Source organism: Equus caballus, chromosome 25 (assembly GCF_041296265.1).
Source record: "Equus caballus isolate H_3958 breed thoroughbred chromosome 25, TB-T2T, whole genome shotgun sequence".
Classification (NCBI taxonomy): domain Eukaryota; kingdom Metazoa; phylum Chordata; class Mammalia; order Perissodactyla; family Equidae; genus Equus; species Equus caballus.
Window position 1 is genome coordinate 41667609 of NC_091708.1, and position 17123 is coordinate 41684731.

At 48.8% G+C, this 17123-nt stretch overlaps 1 protein-coding gene across 1 annotated transcript; it reads left to right on the forward strand.

Moving 5' to 3' along the window:
* Positions 1–7150: 7150 nt before the first annotated feature.
* Positions 7151–16443, forward strand: EXOSC2 (exosome component 2). The gene is made up of 9 exons (XM_001499226.7): positions 7151–7318; positions 8637–8738; positions 10301–10346; positions 10575–10664; positions 11705–11770; positions 12517–12585; positions 13744–13920; positions 14535–14663; positions 15206–16443. The coding sequence occupies exons 1-9, from the start codon at positions 7197–7199 to the stop codon at positions 15284–15286; spliced, it is 882 nt and encodes a 293-aa protein (XP_001499276.1). The 5' UTR covers positions 7151–7196; the 3' UTR covers positions 15287–16443.
* The last annotated feature ends 680 nt before the right edge of the window (positions 16444–17123 follow it).

Below are 17123 nucleotides of genomic sequence, written 5' to 3' on the forward strand. Positions count from 1 at the left end.
ACATGGCCACCAAGGGCCCCCCCAATGCCTAGAATTTCCAAATGCTCTGGGCATCCGTTTCCAGATCCTCCTTGAGGAAGAACAAGGAACGGGGAGGCCATCATTGTAGGGCCAAGGGCTTCACGGTCCATAAAGGCCCAGGGTCCCCTGGCCAGGAGGAGGTGTGCGTGCTAGGGAGTGTGAGTTCACACCTGTGTTCCAGCTCATGCCAGCGGTGAGGGTGTCTCCGTTCCAACCCACTGGCATCCCTCAGGCACACCTCTCTATGCATCGTCACCCAGCTGTGCACACACGTGCACACTGCAGACACTGGAATTCACACTCGTACACACTTTGTACACACAGGCCATCCCCATCTGGAGCTTCAGGTGTGTACCCCCGAAGACCCCCCTACACTTTGGGGGCCTGGTCTAGCACCCTGGCGGACGGGGCACAGGCAGAGATGTAGAGTTGATGTGTTTACTTGCAGGCCCGTCCGGGGCTTCCCTCCTAGGGCCAGTGTGGGAAGTCAGCCTTGGTACTCCTCCTTCTCTGGTCACAAACTCTGCCTCTCCTTTGATACCTCACCACTAGGCTTCTGATGCCTCTGGTGGTCCCTGGCATTACCCTCCTCCCACTGCAGCCACCACCCAGGCCTGTCGTTCCCATGACCAAAGCTATCTGTCCTGAATCCCCATCCCTCTGGATGCCGACGGGTAAAGTGGAATTATACTCCCTCCTGGCCCTCATGCCATGCCCCCAGAGAGTAATGCTGGCTTCTGGGAGAAGGGCCTGCAGAGAAGTCAGAGGGGCCCTTCATGAAAATCTAAAGTGCTCTCCACGGGTAATTCTGTTCTGTGGCGTCCTGGCCACAGATCACAGGGGCTACAACCGGGGCTCTGGAACCCACCTGGTGGCAGCTGGCTGTAATTGCAGACTAGAGTGCATCTCACGCCTGCAGCTGACCTGCTTCTGCAGAAGCGTGCTGGCGCTGGATACAAGGACGCGCAGATAGGCACGGTGGTCCAGAAGAATTTGCCCACTGGTGGGAGGCCTGGCTATGAAAGCCTAGCCTCTCACCTTGCTTGCATTTCCAGAAGAGGCCTCAGGCCCCTCTCCCGAGAGTGCACATCCCCAGCTCCCCACAAAGGCGTGAGGACAGAGCCACAGCCATTCCTGGGCTTAGGGATTTAAATGCTTGCATTCCAGGAATCCTCCCCACAAACCCATGAGGCTCATGCTCTTCTCCCTGTGGTCCTTTAATATCCATTTGAAGGATAAGAAAACTGAAGCAGAGAGAAAGTCACTTGCCCAGGTCACTCAGCTGGTGAGTGGCAGAGCAGGGTTTCACAGTGGCATCTGACTCTAGAAGCCATGCATTGGATCAGTAGGCCACACGTCCCAGTTGGCCTGCAGGTTCGGTCTGAAGGGCTTTCTGCACATCCCACAGGGATGCAGTGTAGCCCAGCCCTGTATATTGACCTCGTATCTTTCAACCTTGCAAAACTCGCTTATTCATTCTAGTAGCCTTTTTGCAGATTCCTTTGGACTTTCTATGTACATGATCATGTTATCTGGGAATAAAGACAGTTTCACTTTTTCCTTTCCAATAGAGGTGCCTTTCACTTATTGCCTCATTGCATGGTTCAGGACCTCCAGGACTAGAAGATTCTAGACAAAGGCCACCTGGTCTGGGGACCCTGTTCTGCCATTCATTCACTAACTGTATGACCTTGGGCAAGTCACTTACCATCTCTGTGCTTCAGGTTCTTCAAAAAGAAAATGGGGTGATACTTAGCACCTAAGGATGTTGTGAGGATTAATTGGGGTAATGTATGTAAATGAGTCAAGGACGTGGCTTGACTCCTGGCACAGTAAGTGCTCAATAAGTGGGATCTATGGTTAATACAAGGATGCTTTTGGTGGATGAGAGGGATGTAGCTGCTCCTACCACCTACCTCACAGCTGAATCTGAGGCAGCTGTTCCCCACCTCGCCCCGCCCCGTATCCTTTCTTATATCCATTATCCTTGGATCTCTTGAAACGGAGGAACAGATATCCTAAGCTTTCAGCTTCCTTCGTGCCTTGGAGCTGGCCTGCTGGGCTGTGCATCTGTGGGTGGTGGGGAAAGTTATGATGGTGGCTGGTTAGCACCCATGCTGACTGCTTCCTCACAACATGGCCGCCTTGGGAAGTTGCACCTCTTACGCTCCAGCTCAGGGCTCCAAAGGCAAGTGCTCCAAGAGAACCAGCTGGAGCTGCATGGTCTGTTCTGACCCAGCCTTGGGGTCACCTAGAGGCACTTCTGACATATGTTGTCTATAGAAACAGTCACGAACCGACCCAGATGCAAGGGGAGGAAGCACACACCCCACTTCTCGATTGAAGAAGTATAAAAAAAATTCGTGGACACGCTTAAAAACTGTCATACACATTAAGACAGTTTCTAATGTTTTTAGGAGAGGTAAGACACTAACGAGCGTCCTTGTGCAGAAATCTTTGCGCATATCTCTAATTAGAAATTTTCTGCAGTTATTTTTACCGTTTTAAGGGAACACAAGGTGAAGCCAGTGGGCAGATCACGATTGGGCCAGAGCTCCAGGCTAGAGAGTCCCTGCTCCCTCTATTTTCGCATTTTTCAAGGTTTCCTTGTTGGTCAAACGGAAATTAATAAAAGAAACTTTAACTAAATTGGAGTCTGGAAGGCCTGTAGGGGGCGCTCTCACGCCCTAGCATACATCATCAATTACACCAAGCAGGGAGAGACAGACTCTTGCATCTTGGACAGGAAATAAAATGCTTTACTACTGAAGGGAGATTTCTATCCGAACCGGCAACAGCCCAGCCAATCAGAAATGCCACAGCCCAGCCAATCAGAAACGCCACAGCCCAGCCAATGAGAAGCTGTTGCAGCCTTGAACTGTTATTTTCCCCAGTCGATTTTCCTTTAGAACAGCCCCTCGCTTCTCCTCGTTCTTCTCTATAAAAGCAGCTCCCTCCTTTGTTTTCTGGATTTGCCGATGGTTCACCATGGCATGCAAATCCTGAGTTGCAATTCTTTTGCCTGTTCCCAAATAAACTCATTTTGAGGAAAAAATAAAGATAAATTTGCTTTTTAAGTTGACAGATGCTTTCACCTGGTGTTCACCTGTCCCCCTCAGCCCAACTCCCCAGTGTTGACACTTCCTTCACGTCAAGGCTCACTCAAATGCCTCTTGTGTCAAGAGGGCTTTTCTTTCCTCCCCCACGCCCCATCCCTGAATTCCGGAGCCCCTTGGCGGCTGGGGCAGCCAATGACACAGCTCTGTAGCCCCCCAGCACACCGTGGTGCTGCTGTTCAACAGCAAATGCTTGTTGAATAAGTTCATTCATTCAACAAACATTTACTGAGCGCTGTTCTAAGGGTACCTGGGATGTGTTTTCATCAGGGATGGTAAGACATGGGGGCATGGCAGTGACTGTTACAAAGGAAGAACTTTGTTATCCTCACAATTCTCTAGAAACAGGAGGCACAGTACGCCTGCCATGCAGGGCCACATGGGGAAGCACTGGGATCGATCAGGGGGCAGAGGCAGCAGGGAGAAAATGCAGAAAAGAGCCTTTATTGTGGCTTCCAGGGGAAGGAATGGGTGAGGCAGGGTGAGCAGGTTTAGGATTGGCTCGTTTCAATAATTTCAGTGAGCTCCGAGGCTAGGTGCTGTCCCTAGTTGTCTGGTACCTGGATAGTGGCCTGGAGTGTGAGAACCCCACAAAGGAGGTGGTTGGGGGTGTGGGCTCCGGGTTGGGGGATTTGCATTTCAAAGGCACACTTTGGGTAGTTGTTGACTATCTAAGTGTTGGCGAACCCTGGGAGGGGTAGTCCTTTCAGGATGATCAAGGTCCCAAGATATCCAAGCATCAGAACACAGAAAATAGAAGCCATGGTCAGCAAAGGGCCTACTATGTTTCCAGACAGTCCTAGGGACTGGCCGTGAACAAAACAGACCACGTCTGGGCATTTGCGGGGCTCATATCCCATGGGGGAGACAGATGAAGCAAATATACATTCTGCAAACGTATCTTATTTTTTCACCAAATACTTTATGACTGCCCCCTAAATGCCAGACTCAGTTCTCAGCACCGAAACACGTTGAACAAAACAGATAAAGTCCCTGTTCTTGGAGCACTCATGTTCTCGTGGTGGAACATGGCAACAAACAAGCAAACAAACAAGAAAACTCAGTGACAAGAAGTAAAACAGGATCAAGTGACAGCATAAGGGGCTGAGAGTTCTTCCAGATACCGTGGCCACGGAAGGCTTCTCCGAGGAGGTGATATTTGAGCTGAGATCTGAGTGAGGAGAAGCAGCCAGTCACACAAAGACCCAGGGAAGAGAATTCCGTGCAGACAGCACCAACAGCGCACAGATCTGCGGTGGTGGCGAGCTTGCCTTGCGCGGAACCCAGAGGAGACCAGCGCATCTTGTTGCAGCGTAGTGAGTAAGGGAGCCGCGAGGTCAGAGACGGGCAGGGTCCGCAATGACGAGTTTGGATTTTATTCTTAGTGTAAAGGGAAGCTGCCAGAAGTGTTCTAAGCAGGGAAATGGTTTAGTCTGATCTGTTTTCAAAAGCTCCCTCTGGCTGGTGTATGGAGGCAAACGTAGAATTAGGGAGACGAGCTACGAGGTGAGACTCAGGTGGAGATGGTGTTGACCGGCTTGGGGTGTGGTCCTGGAGACGCACAGATGGGGTGGTAGATGGATGTGGGGGAATCCATGAATGTTAGGCCCGATTGGCCATTAAAATCACTCAGGGAGTTAAAACACGCTCATGGGGGCCGGCTCGGTGGCGCAGCGGTTAAGTGCGCATGTTCCGCTTTACCGCCGGTGTTCGCCAGTTCGGATCCCAGGTGCGACAAGGCACCGCGTGGCGCGCCATGCTGTGGTAGGCGTCCCACGTATAAAGTAGAGGAAGATGGGCATGGATGTTAGCTCAGGGCCAATCTTCCTCAGCAAAAAGAAGAGGATTGGCAGTAGTTAGCTCAGGGCTAATCTTCCTCAAAAAATAAATACATAGAAATAAAACACACGCTCACAGACTTCTCGACCCTCACCTTTGTAGAACCTCAAAGCCTAAGTCTGGGCTCAGGACTCTCTATTTCTAACAAGCCCCTCTGCGATGTGCACTGTTTCCACGTGCCCGCTTATCTCCAGGGTGTGAAGAGGCAAGTGTGATGAAGAGAGCAGAGTACTGGAGGGGGATCTGGAGTCTTGGGTCCTAGTCCCAGCTGCAGGGCTGTTGTAGGCACTTGGTGGCCCCAAATGACCGTCAGGGATGGCAATGCCTACTTCCAAGATGGGCCAAGTGTGAGGAATAAGTACAACAACGTTTGTAAGGCCCTCAGCAGGCCCTCAGGAGGTGTGTAGGAAAGGGCACAGGCTCTGGGGTAGAGCAGGTGCCGTGGGAAGGAACACTGGCCCGGCCACCAACTGCTAGGTGAATTCTAGTCCTTTTGGGGCCTCGGTTTCCTTCTCTATAAAAAGATAGCTGCAATAGACTGAATGTTTGTGTCCCCCCATATTCATATGTTGGGCTTTGGGGAGGCGATTAGGTCATAAGGGTGGAGCCCTCATGAATGGGATTAGCGCCCTTATACAAGAGACCCCAGACAGCTCCCTCACCCCTTCCACCACGTGTGCACCCAGTGAGAGAGACAGTCGTCTGTGAACCAGGAAACGAGCTCTCACCAGACACTGCATCTGCCGCTACACTGAAACAGCATCGGTAATCCCGACGTTGTGACAGGCTTGGTAAATGTGAGTGCAGTGAGAATGGGAGGGGTTAAGGTCATGTCCGTCCCTCCTGGGATGAAACTGGCTGATGTCAAGACTATACCCTGCTCTTAGTCTAAGGACACTCCTAGGCCCAGCTCCCCCAGAATGGGGCTACACTGGCTCAAAGGACACCACTGCCCTCTTATGGCCGATGCAGGCTGCAACAGATGGACCCTTCTTACACTTTCTTGGCTCTAGCCCCTCCCTCCGGGCAGGGAGGAGGGCAAGCGTCTGGTCTGCCCACTGACAGGATGCCCTAGGGAGCTCTAGAAGTTATATCATCGACTGCCCCGCAGGGTTGGCTTTCTTGACAAGTGTAGTCAGCAGCCTTGCTTAGATGCAAGAATTTACCTAATTTGCAGATTCACCTAATTTATCAAATGATTGGTCTGATGGAGACAGCAGACCTGATTGACCGAACACAACGTGTGGGGCTGATACAACTAATTTCATAGAATCCTCTTTAGGGTCCCCGTGCATGAAGAATTATCATCCCCAATTCCCTGAGGTTGAAACTCAGTTTGTCGTGAATGCTATAAACCATGCAGGGCAAAGGCGAAGGAGAGGTTAGTGGGTGGCAGGGAGAAGAGAGGAGGGAAATCCTCCGTTAAACAGGACACGGAGAAAACCCCCACCTATATGTCTGTCTATCCACGCTGTCTCCTTAGAACTATGCCTGGCACACAGAGAGCGCTCACTTCCCTGGATGTAAGTAATACATAAGGAAGGTACATATAAGCCAAGATCTTTGTATTATGTGTGCACTTGTCCTCCCTACCAAATATGCCTGCCTTACAAGGTTTGAATGTTTTCTTAGGTTTCTCGTTTTTTTCCGAAAGAAAGGTTAGGGTAAATTGTCTCACTCAAAAGAAGTTATTATGAAAGAAGGAACCAGCACCCAGGGGGCGGCTGTAATGTAGAATTCTGGGGCTACTAGGAACAGTAAGAAAAGGGGCTCTTCTCTCTGTCCAAATAGTGTTTTCTGTAGATCCCACCCACCTCCTGATAGCCCTGAGTGCTCTCATGCAAAAACATCGGATTTTAGCAGCTCAGAGTTGGAAGGGAACTCAGAGGTCCATTTCTCAATTACCTCTAACCTCGATAAACAATAAATGGGATGACGAGTACGAGAGAGTTTTGGTAAAAAGTCAAACGTCACACAATCTGAGGTTTTATTGCACAGGTGTAGTCTTGCCAATAGTAAAGATGGCAACTCGGCTCCCTCCTTCCCCTCCTGTTAACCCATAGGCTGCCAATACTCAACATGGCCGCCAGACCGCGAGTTCCCATTGGCGGTTGCTTTGAGACCCCGCTCTGCCCGCCCCTCGGAGAGCCGGCCGGGAATTCCGGGGCCGGATATTGCGGCTCGGCCCGGGCTGCGCCTGCGCGAGGCATTGGCGCCAAGATGGCGATGGAGATGCGCCTGCCCGTTGCTCGCAAGCCTCTTAGTGAGAGCTTGGGCCGCGAGAGTAAGAAACACCTGGTGGTGCCGGGGGACACGATCACCACGGACACGGGCTTCATGCGGTACGTGGGCACTTGGGGACTCGGGGCCACAAGGGGCGGCTGCAGGGCTCTCCGCACGTGGGCTGCTGGCCGAAACCCGTCTAAGACCCAGGGCACATCTGCTGAGCATCCCAGTCGCCTCGTTTCCGGGGCCTCCACCTTCTACTCCCTGCATCTTGTCTGTCTCCATCAGCTTCCTGAAATCCTCCTCTGCTGACCTCTGGTGGCCGTGACTCCTAGGTCCTCTTTCTGAGGCCCAATTCTCTGAGCCTTCCTCGTGGGAGACTGGGGAACTGGGGAGGCTTAGGAGCAGGGCCTCGTAATAGCTCTCAGCTATCTGAGGGGACGGTGGGCGTTCCTGACTCGACCTCCTTCTCCCTCGGCGTCATCTTCTGCCGGGTGTTCAGTTTTGGAGTCAATCATTGTTTGAGCTTAGGGCAAAAATATATTATTCTCCGTGCTCCCAAATAGACAACTTTGAATGTGAGAGCAGAATAATATGTTGTAGTTAAGACAGCAGGCTCTGGAGTCGGGCAGCTGGGGCTCCAGTCCTGCTGCCATCACCTGTTATTAGCTGTATTACCTCTCCAAGGACAGTTTTCTCGTCTCGAAAATAGTGATAAGAGCAGTAACGATTTGATAGGGTCATGAAGATTAAATGAGATAATAACTAAGAAAAGAAGCAAAACTCACCATCATGTCGCCATCATAGATAAATACTAGTGGTAGTTCAGCCTTTTATGCGGGAGTACACATGTATGTATAGGACAGTTACTGCATTTACAGCACTGCCTTTTAAGCCTTTTGGTTTGAGGTTATTGGGTCCTAGGAATCTTAAGATTCAGTTCTTCGTTCGTGCATTCAACATGTATTTATATTATGTGTGGTTAGGGTACAGCAGTGAAAGAAGTGGAAATCTCTGTCCTGGTGTTTATATTCTAACAGGGAGACAGATAATAAACAACAAGCATGACAAACAAATGAGTTATTTAGAATGTTTGGTGATAAATGCAGTGGAAAAAATTAAAAGTCAAGCAGGCTGAGTGGACTGTGGTTGGGACTATGGTGGGGGTGGTGGCAGTGGGGTAGGTGACTGTTTTAAATGGGGTAGTGTAGGTAGGCCTAATGGAGAAAGTGACATTTGAGTAGACTTGAGGAAGATGGGGGAGATGTCCATGGAGCTTTAGAGAAGGAGTGTTCTGGGCAGAGCGAGCAACCAGCACAAAAGTCAGACTTCAAGGCGGGAGGAACCTGTTAGAGTTGAGGAGTACATTTTTCTTGACGAGAGAGGTCATCTCAACTGTTTCCCCGGTGTCTTTGTATCTTCCTCTTGCAACAGGGGCCATGGAACTTACATGGGGGAAGAGAAGCTCATTGCCTCTGTGGCTGGCTCTGTGGAGAGAGTAAACAAGTTGATCTGTGTGAAAGCTTTGAAAACCAGGTGAGAGCAAAAGGTGTGTATTCTCTTTCTTGCGGCATCCGTATTGCACAGCCAGATCTTTTCAGCCACGCCAGTCCTCCCACCCCCACCCCCACCCCTGTCTGCCCCGTCATTCTGTAGGTCTGCGATTTGGAAAATGTGTAGATGACGGTAGGTAAGTGCTGGCTTCAAAGGTTTCTGCACGTAATCTGACCTCTCAAACCTTTGTTCCCTCCTCTGCAAAATGAGGATAATATCATGACTAGCTCATAGGATTTTCATTAGAATTCATTGAAAAGGTGCATGTAAAGTACTTAGCACTGGGCCTGCTACCTAGAAGGACTCAACAGAGGTTAGCCTCGGAAAGGAAGCCAGCGGGGTTGGAACAGAGCTAGCGAGGGGGAACAGCAGCAGTTGCAGGCAGAGACTGAGGTGGGCAGTTGGCCTGCCTTGTAGCCATGATAAGCATTTTTACTTTACTTTGTGTAATCTGGGAAGGCACTGGAGGGGCTGGAGCAGAAGAGGGGCATGATCTGACTTCTGTTCTAATGAAATCACTCTGGCCTCCGTGGGGCAGTTGAGGGACGGAGCAGGCTTAGGAAGACAGATTAGGGGACTGTTTTCAAATCTGATCTGATGGCGGCTTGGACTAAGGTGGTAGCAGTAAAAGTGGGGAGTAGCAATTAATTCTGCATATATTTTGTGTTCTGAGTGTTTTTATTATGGAAAGCTGTCAGGTTTTGAAATTCTTTGGGATTTTCCATATATAGGATCATGTCTATGAGTAGAGACAGTCTTAATTCTTCCTTTCTAATTTGGATGCCTTTGATTTTTTGTGTATATTTTGAAGCTAGGGCCAGTAGGATCTGCTGGACTTGTCCTGGAGCATGAGAGAGAGCGAGAAATCAAGGGTTCCTCCAAGGTTTTGGGCTTGAGCAGCCGGAGGGATGGAGTTGCCACTTACTGAGATGGTGGCGGCTGGGACAGGATCAGTTTGTGTTGGAGGAGGGAGGGAGGGAAAGCTCTGTCTTAGGTTCATTTCATTTGGAAATGCCTCTTAGTCATGTAAATGGAGATGTTGGGTAGCCAGCAGTGGACTAGAGTCTGGAATTCAGGGGGACCTGTACAGTCATGAGTGGTATTTAAAGCCATTACGTCAGATGAGCTCACCAAGAGGTGAGTGTGGGCTGAAAAGAAGAGGTCCAAGGACTGAGCCTTCAGCATGGACGCCACCAATCACTGTTCTCCTCCTCTGACTGGTGCAGAACCCATCTGTGTTCCAGAGAGTTGCAGAAAATATTCTGTGCTTACCATTGTCATGTAATTAACAAGACAGGGGCTTCAGACTTAATGAACTACTTGCGATAAATGGTTTGTTTAAGAATAGTTAATGGAGACTTTATGCATGCAGAAATGTTTGAAGTTGCTAGTTCCTGACGATAAGTCCAAACAGCTTAATTATGTGAATTTACTAAATGTGGTGCCGAATCAAGGCCCTCATCCTGGTTAACTGAAACTCAAATGGTGCTTGGTTTCATAATAAGGTCTTTTCACTGACGGATGACCTTTTGTCTTTCTTTCAGATATAATGGTGAAGTAGGAGACATTGTAGTGGGGAGAATCACAGAGGTAAAGCTGATATCAGATTGTTTTTATAAAGTAAGGGCAAGCCGGTGATATAATGAATGGAATGGTCTTTCTATATGTAGTTATGTGAAAGAAGCATTCGTTGCATTTGGCTCTTGCGTGACCTTTGACGTGAACAGTTGTCTTGTTATATATTTGGGATGCTGGGTCCCATACGGTGTGAGCTCTTGCCTCTGGAGCATGTGTCCAGGTGTGGAATTTCTGTTTTAGGTTCAGCAGAAGAGGTGGAAGGTGGAGACGAACTCTAGGCTGGATTCAGTCTTGCTTCTCTCATCCATGAACCTTCCCGGGGGAGAGCTGGTAAGGGTCCCCAGCGGGGACTGTGTAGTTTGCTAGTGAGAGCTCTGGGTCCTTTGTTTCACCAGAGAAATTTGCTTTACACTGAGTTTGCCCCGTTGGCTCCTGTTTGTCTGCTGTGAACTTTCCTGCCTGGGCCGACAGGTAGGCTTTTCACTTGGCTCAGGCCTCCCAACATTGGTGGCAGTTGGTGTGTGGTAAGATCTGAAACGTCCATGGGAAGGAATCCCAAGAGAGTTGGGGAAAAGCTCTCAGATGCTTTGTGCTACTAATTTTCCTTTTCTGGGTGTATCCACTTTGCACAGTGAAGATGTTCCTTGAGAAGTTGTGTTTAGACTAGTTTTCATGAGTTGAATGGCATCTGGTTGTTGCAGACGACTGCACCCTTTTGTAAAATGCCGTGGTCCACCTTTATCTTCCGCCAGCTTATATTTGCAGAGAGGCTCGCTGTGCCAGGCTCTGGAGAACGCCAAGATCAAGGAGGCCTGACTGAGTCTCTGAAAGCTTACAGATCAGCAGGAGATAGGAGATAACTGATCCAGACACCTGCCAGTTGAAGAATAAACAAGTGTGTGATTGTACAGAAAGACTGATTCGTTTCAGTGAGAGAAGCTCGCAGGAAAGATGGGCACTGGCGTTGATCCTTGAAGGAAGGATACAATTTCAGTGATGAGTTCAGGGAATCTGAGATAAAGGGAAATGGTGAGCAAAGATACAGTCAAACCGGAGGTAGTCTGGTCCTGCTGGAGCGTGGAGGGCTGCCATGGAAGGTTGAGAGGGTTTTGAATATCACGTAAGGAGCTGGAATGTTATTCAGAAGAAGGCAGCAGAGAGGAAGGAGAAGAGGAGCTGTGGGGGGGTCTGTCAGATGGGAAGTAGTGGTTATCGCTCTTTTTTGCCCTTGAGTGGCACACGTTTCCTGCTGTAGTGTCGGAATATTGTGGCTGGCTTCAGCAATCTCAAGAGGAAGTGAAAGAAGAGATGGAGGGAGATCTTTCTGTAGGATCTGACTTAAGTGACGTCATCATCTCTGTGTATTTCAGAGGAGAAGATCGGCAGAAGATGAGCTGGCGATGCGAGGCTTCTTGCAGGAAGGAGACCTCATCAGTGTATCCTGCACTTTGCATTCCCACATCTTTTTTTTTTTTGAGGAAGATTAGCCCTGAGCTAACATCTGCCGCCAATCCTCCTCTTTTTGCTGAGGAAGACTGGCTCTGAGCTAACATCCGTGCCCATCTTCCTCCACTTTATATGTGGAACGCCTACCACAGCATGGCTTGACAAGCGGTGCCATGTCCGTACCTGGGATCTGAACCGGTGGACCCCGGGCCGCCAAAGTGGAACATGCAAACTTAACCGCTGTGCCACCAGGCCGGCCCCATATTCCCACATCTCTATGCTTTATCTGGAGCTGGGAAACGGGGCTTACATTGTACGTCTGCAACAGGAGAAACATGTAACCCTTGCAGGGATCTGAGTCCTAGATCAAGTGTCAAGGGCTGCACTACAGCCTTTGTCGTTTCCTTAATGCAGACTGCTCTCCACCTCTTACTCAGATCTGCTGCTGCTAAGTCATTTCTTTGTGTCTTGTAACTTACAGTGGCTCATGCTTTAAGCTAGACTTAAATTTCTTCATGATGTTAACTTTTATCCTAGGGAGTAGAAAAGGTGCCGTTCATATCAAGATATTCATAACAGCCATAGGGGAGAGGTTAGGTCACAGTGATGTCCTCTGGGTCCACCTAAGACTGCAGAGCAGGACAGTCCGAGACGGGAGGAAAGGATGGAGAGGTGGGGCCAGGACCTGGGGGAGGCAGTGACGTGAGAGTGTGTGTTCCTTTATTGCCCCGGACAGGCTGAGGTGCAGGCAGTGTTCTCTGACGGGGCCGTCTCTCTGCACACGAGGAGTCTAAAATACGGAAAAGTAAGTTGGGCCCTTGCAGTTCCCGTTTGCTGTCTGAGACTTCAAATCCGTCTCTGAATCCCCCAGCGCCCTCTGGAATTCTAAAGAACCCCAGAAATTAAACCTGGCATGCCACAAACTGATTGATTTACACTGTCATGGGTCAGTAGCCTTGTAAAGGATGAAAACTTTTGTCCTTTTTCTACTGAGGAGCTTGTTCTGGCAGAAGAGCCCCTGTGACCGTGGGCCCTGAGGCCCTGCCATCTCCGCTCCCTCCCAAGGGATGCTGCAGCTTTGCACTGGGGCCAGGGCTGAGAGACAGTCCTTGGAACGGAAAGGTCGTGGACTGACGAAACAGGACGGTCTCGGCCCTTAGACAAATGTCCGATCAATAAAATGGGTATCATTGTTAGGAAAGATTGGTTTGTCACTTGAGCCTCTAAGTGAAATTTTACTGCTTTTCTTGTATGAAGTGACTTTTTGAGGCTATTTTTTTTTTTAATTGAGAGTATACTTCCCCAAACCAATTATGATTTATTAGTCTCTTGGCTTTATCTGGGTGAACCTTTTCATTTTCTGAGTGGAGCAAAAACCTCTTCCCTCACTGGAACGACTACAGTCAGCCCTTTCATGTCTTTGAAGTAGGAGATGAAACTGCTGTGCCACATGTGCTGACCGTCATGGGCTTGGGTACTGCAGACCCTCCGTCAGCCAGATGTTGACTTTGAGCTGACTGCCAGGAACCAGGGATGGATTTGCACCCAGCCCTGGGCCAGTCCCCTTGCCCAGTGGCACACATCTATGGGCAGAATAGGTGGCTGGGCTCAGGGTGGAATAGAACAGTGCTCCTTGGCCCACAAGAGGCTCGTGCCTACATCCTCCTTGGCTCCAGCTTCTCTAGCAGCCAGCGCACCAGCCCTGGATTAGAATGTGATGATGGTGATTGCAAAGGAAAATGGTAGAGGAGGGTATTGAAAGTCACTGTCTCTTGGGTTATATTAACAGCCTGTGCATCCAGAAGTGTTCTTTGAATAACTACTGTGTGTGTGCATCTAGGTGACAGCAATTATTACCAGGAAGGGCCCTGATCCCAGTTTAACCAGGACATGTATTCTGTAATCTTGTCATTCGCCTCATTGATGATCCCACTGTGACGTAATTCATGATGTATTTCTTTAGCTAGGTCAGGGCGTTTTGGTCCAGGTTTCCCCCTCCCTGGTGAAACGGCAGAAGACTCACTTCCATGACTTGCCCTGTGGTGCCTCAGTGATTCTGGGTAACAACGGCTTCATCTGGATCTACCCTACCCCTGAGCACAAAGAAGAGGATGCAGGGGGCTTCATTGCAAACCTGGAGGTGAGTGAACACTGCTGTTGTTGGGATGGAGTGGCACTCAGTCTCTGCTTTGTTTCTGGGGCGGGTGGAGCTCGCTGTTTTTTTGACTATATTGTTACTGTAGTCTGAGTTAGTTTACGTTTCTGTTGAGGTGTGTTCATGAACCTCGTATTGTCTGAAGAGATGAAATCAGCAACTGATGTCAAAGCTGCAGGGTAATAGCTGAAGAGCCACTGGAGGATCCATCTTTTTAATCTCTCTTGGAGTTAGCTGTTTGATTGGTTTGGAATCCCAGAGTGATACTAAGTTACACATGGTTTTTTTTTTTAAAAAAAAGATTTTATTTTTCCTTTTTCTCCCCAAAGCTCCCTGGTACATCATTGTGTATTTTTAGTTGCGGGTCCTTCTGGTTGTGGCATGTGGGATGCCACCTCAGCATGGCTCAATGAGTGGTGCCATGTCCGTGCCCAGGATCCAAACCAGCAAAACCCCGGGCCACCAAAGCAGAGTGTGCGAACTTAACCACTTGGCCACGGGGCTGGCCCCTACACTTGGTTTTTGTGATTTGCTGTGACCATTCACTTATTTGGTCCTGTTTATATCTCCTTCCTCTCTGTCTTTGCATCCCCTGATAGCCTGTCTCCCTTGCTGATCGAGAGGTGATCTCCCGGCTTCGGAACTGTATCGTCTCGCTGGTAACTCAGAGGATGATGCTGTATGACACCAGTATCCTGTATTGCTATGAGGCATCCCTTCCACATCCGGTATTTCGCCCAGGGCTTCTCTCTTCCTCATTTATCTGGGAGCAGGCAGTACCTGCTTATCGATTTGCTCCAGTGTTTTCCCAGTGACAGCAAGTACATCTCCCAGATACCGTTACCATGTCCATCAGAGGGAAATGATATGGTGGAAAGTCTGAATGAATGCCTGGTAGATCTTTCCCCAAGACACTGTAATATTCTCAGTGTCTAGTGTCACTGTAAGGAATTGGGGGGGTTGGGGGTGCCAGGTGGAACTAGTTTATGACAGCAACCCTCTGGACTTCATCTTGCCCATTCCAGTCTCAGCTCTCTTTTTAGTGAATGCCAGTATGACATCTCTTATTGTCAGCTGTATCCCAGAGAATCTTGCTGACTTACTAATCTAGGTTCTAGTAGATTGTTATCTTGTAATACTTTGCCTCTGATAAATGAAAGGAATATAGAAGGTTTCTGTTAACTATGCTTGGTTTCTGCATTTAGCTTGGCTTGATGGTCTGCTTAGGTTTGCTTTCTTTTCTGAACAAATACCTTTTTTTCTTTTTCAGATCAAAGACATCTTAAAGCCAGAAATCATGGAGGAAATTGTGTTGGAAACACGCCAGAGACTTTTAGAACAGGAGGGCTAAGAGAAGCGTCTGAAGGACAGGACTGTGTGTACCTGACGGGAGCAGTTCTTGAAGGTGAAGAGGCTGATTTGTGGTCCCCATGTGGGCTCAGCACTGTGACTGGGAGCCTCATCACTTGACCTCCATCGGGCTGCCTCCAGCCCCCAGACCTGCTGTCTCCTGTTCTAAGGCAAAGTGTGGGACGGGGCAGCGCCGGGCTCCTTGGGGTGCCTGCAGGGTCCCAGCACGAGGGGGAGTTTTGGGTCCTTAAGAGCACGCAGCGTTCCAGCTGAGAGGACACCCGTCCGGAATCATACAGAAACCCTTGTCTCCTCCTCACCATCAATTCATAAGGCACCATGCCCCACAAAATAACCCCTATCAAAACCTGCCCTCCCTGACCCCCAGCTTGTCTGCTTTGGCCTCCGTTCTCACCTCCTCCACAGCGCAAGTGCCACAGTGAAGAATGTAGCTCTAAGTTCACCCAGCAGCCAGATGGAGGAATAAAGTAACCAGGCAGCCTTCTGCTTGGCTGGAATCTTACTGCCCACTGCATGTTCCTTCTAGTGCTAGAGGCGAGTGTATCTGCTGGCTGCCTCCGCCCGCCCTGCCTTGGGGGTGACTTGTAAGAAGTTGAATTATCAATAATAGAAGGAATGGATGCTTTGAGTTCTCTGATAAACAGGAAAGCAAAGTAAGACAAATGGAGATGGGAAAAGAAGAGCTGTTTTCCTCCTGTGATTGACGTACTAACATTAACTCTTGACTAATTCAGGGTTAAAAGATAGAAACAAGATGTTCTCACCGAGGAAGGCTAGAATTATCATGCGTTGTTTTTCCAACTAAAATGGTACCCTGGTTTGGGTTTTGGGAAACTTGTTTTTTTTAAAGTCACTATATGAAAGTGCTACTGTATTTCACGTATGTGCTGAACTATTTTTTCTCTAAGTGTGGCATTAGCATTCTGTTGTGTGCTCTGGACTGCTTGCTAGCTGAGTGCAGGTGAAGGAGGGCTTAGCAGACAGAAATCTTCTGACAGCCCCTGAGTTCTCTGCTTGGGTTACCTGCTAAAATTGAAACCTAGGACAGTTTCAGTGGTACTACTGTTGAACACTGCATTTGACAGTTTTGCAATACAGCTTGGCTCTTTTTCATTAAATGGTATATGAATAGACAAATTTTTATCTCTCTTTTTTTCCTATCCCAAGTGTATCACTCATGTTGAGGAGTTTGCAGACAAGTACACATTCTCTAGACTCTATTGCAAGTTTAGATTTGCTCACTTGTGTTTTTGAGAACCCATTCCAGGCTGTGTGCCTCCTGAGAGAAAGGAATGGGAGGGAGGGAGCCCGAGTCTCTGGTTTGGTTTGGTTTTGACCAGGGCCATACATATATTCCTTGAAATTTTATCCTTCTCACCTGGTCTCTCCCAGGCTGCCAGCCTATGCTGTTCATTCAGTATATCCTGAATGGTGATATCTAAGAAGTGGAAATATGTAAAGGTCTGAAAACACCTTTTGGTGATTATCTACTTTCTCTGGCCCACTAGAGGGCGCCCTTGTTGAGTTTAATTCCAGTTGGTGGGGAAAAAAGGAGTAAGCTGAAATTTTTACACTGGTACTGAATCCTTGTAGCAACTTGTGGGTTGCTTTGCTTTATAAAAGTGAGGACAAAATTAGACTGAACCGGCTCACTTTTAATGAAAATAATATATGAACTTAAAGGGATTTATTCAGCATTGGCAACCTGTTAGCCATTTGCTGGGCTCTGGCTTCCAGTTCTAAGTCCCCAAAAGTAGTATTCTACAGTGTTACGTAGGGAGTGAAAAAGCATAGTGCATCTCTAGAGAAGAATATTA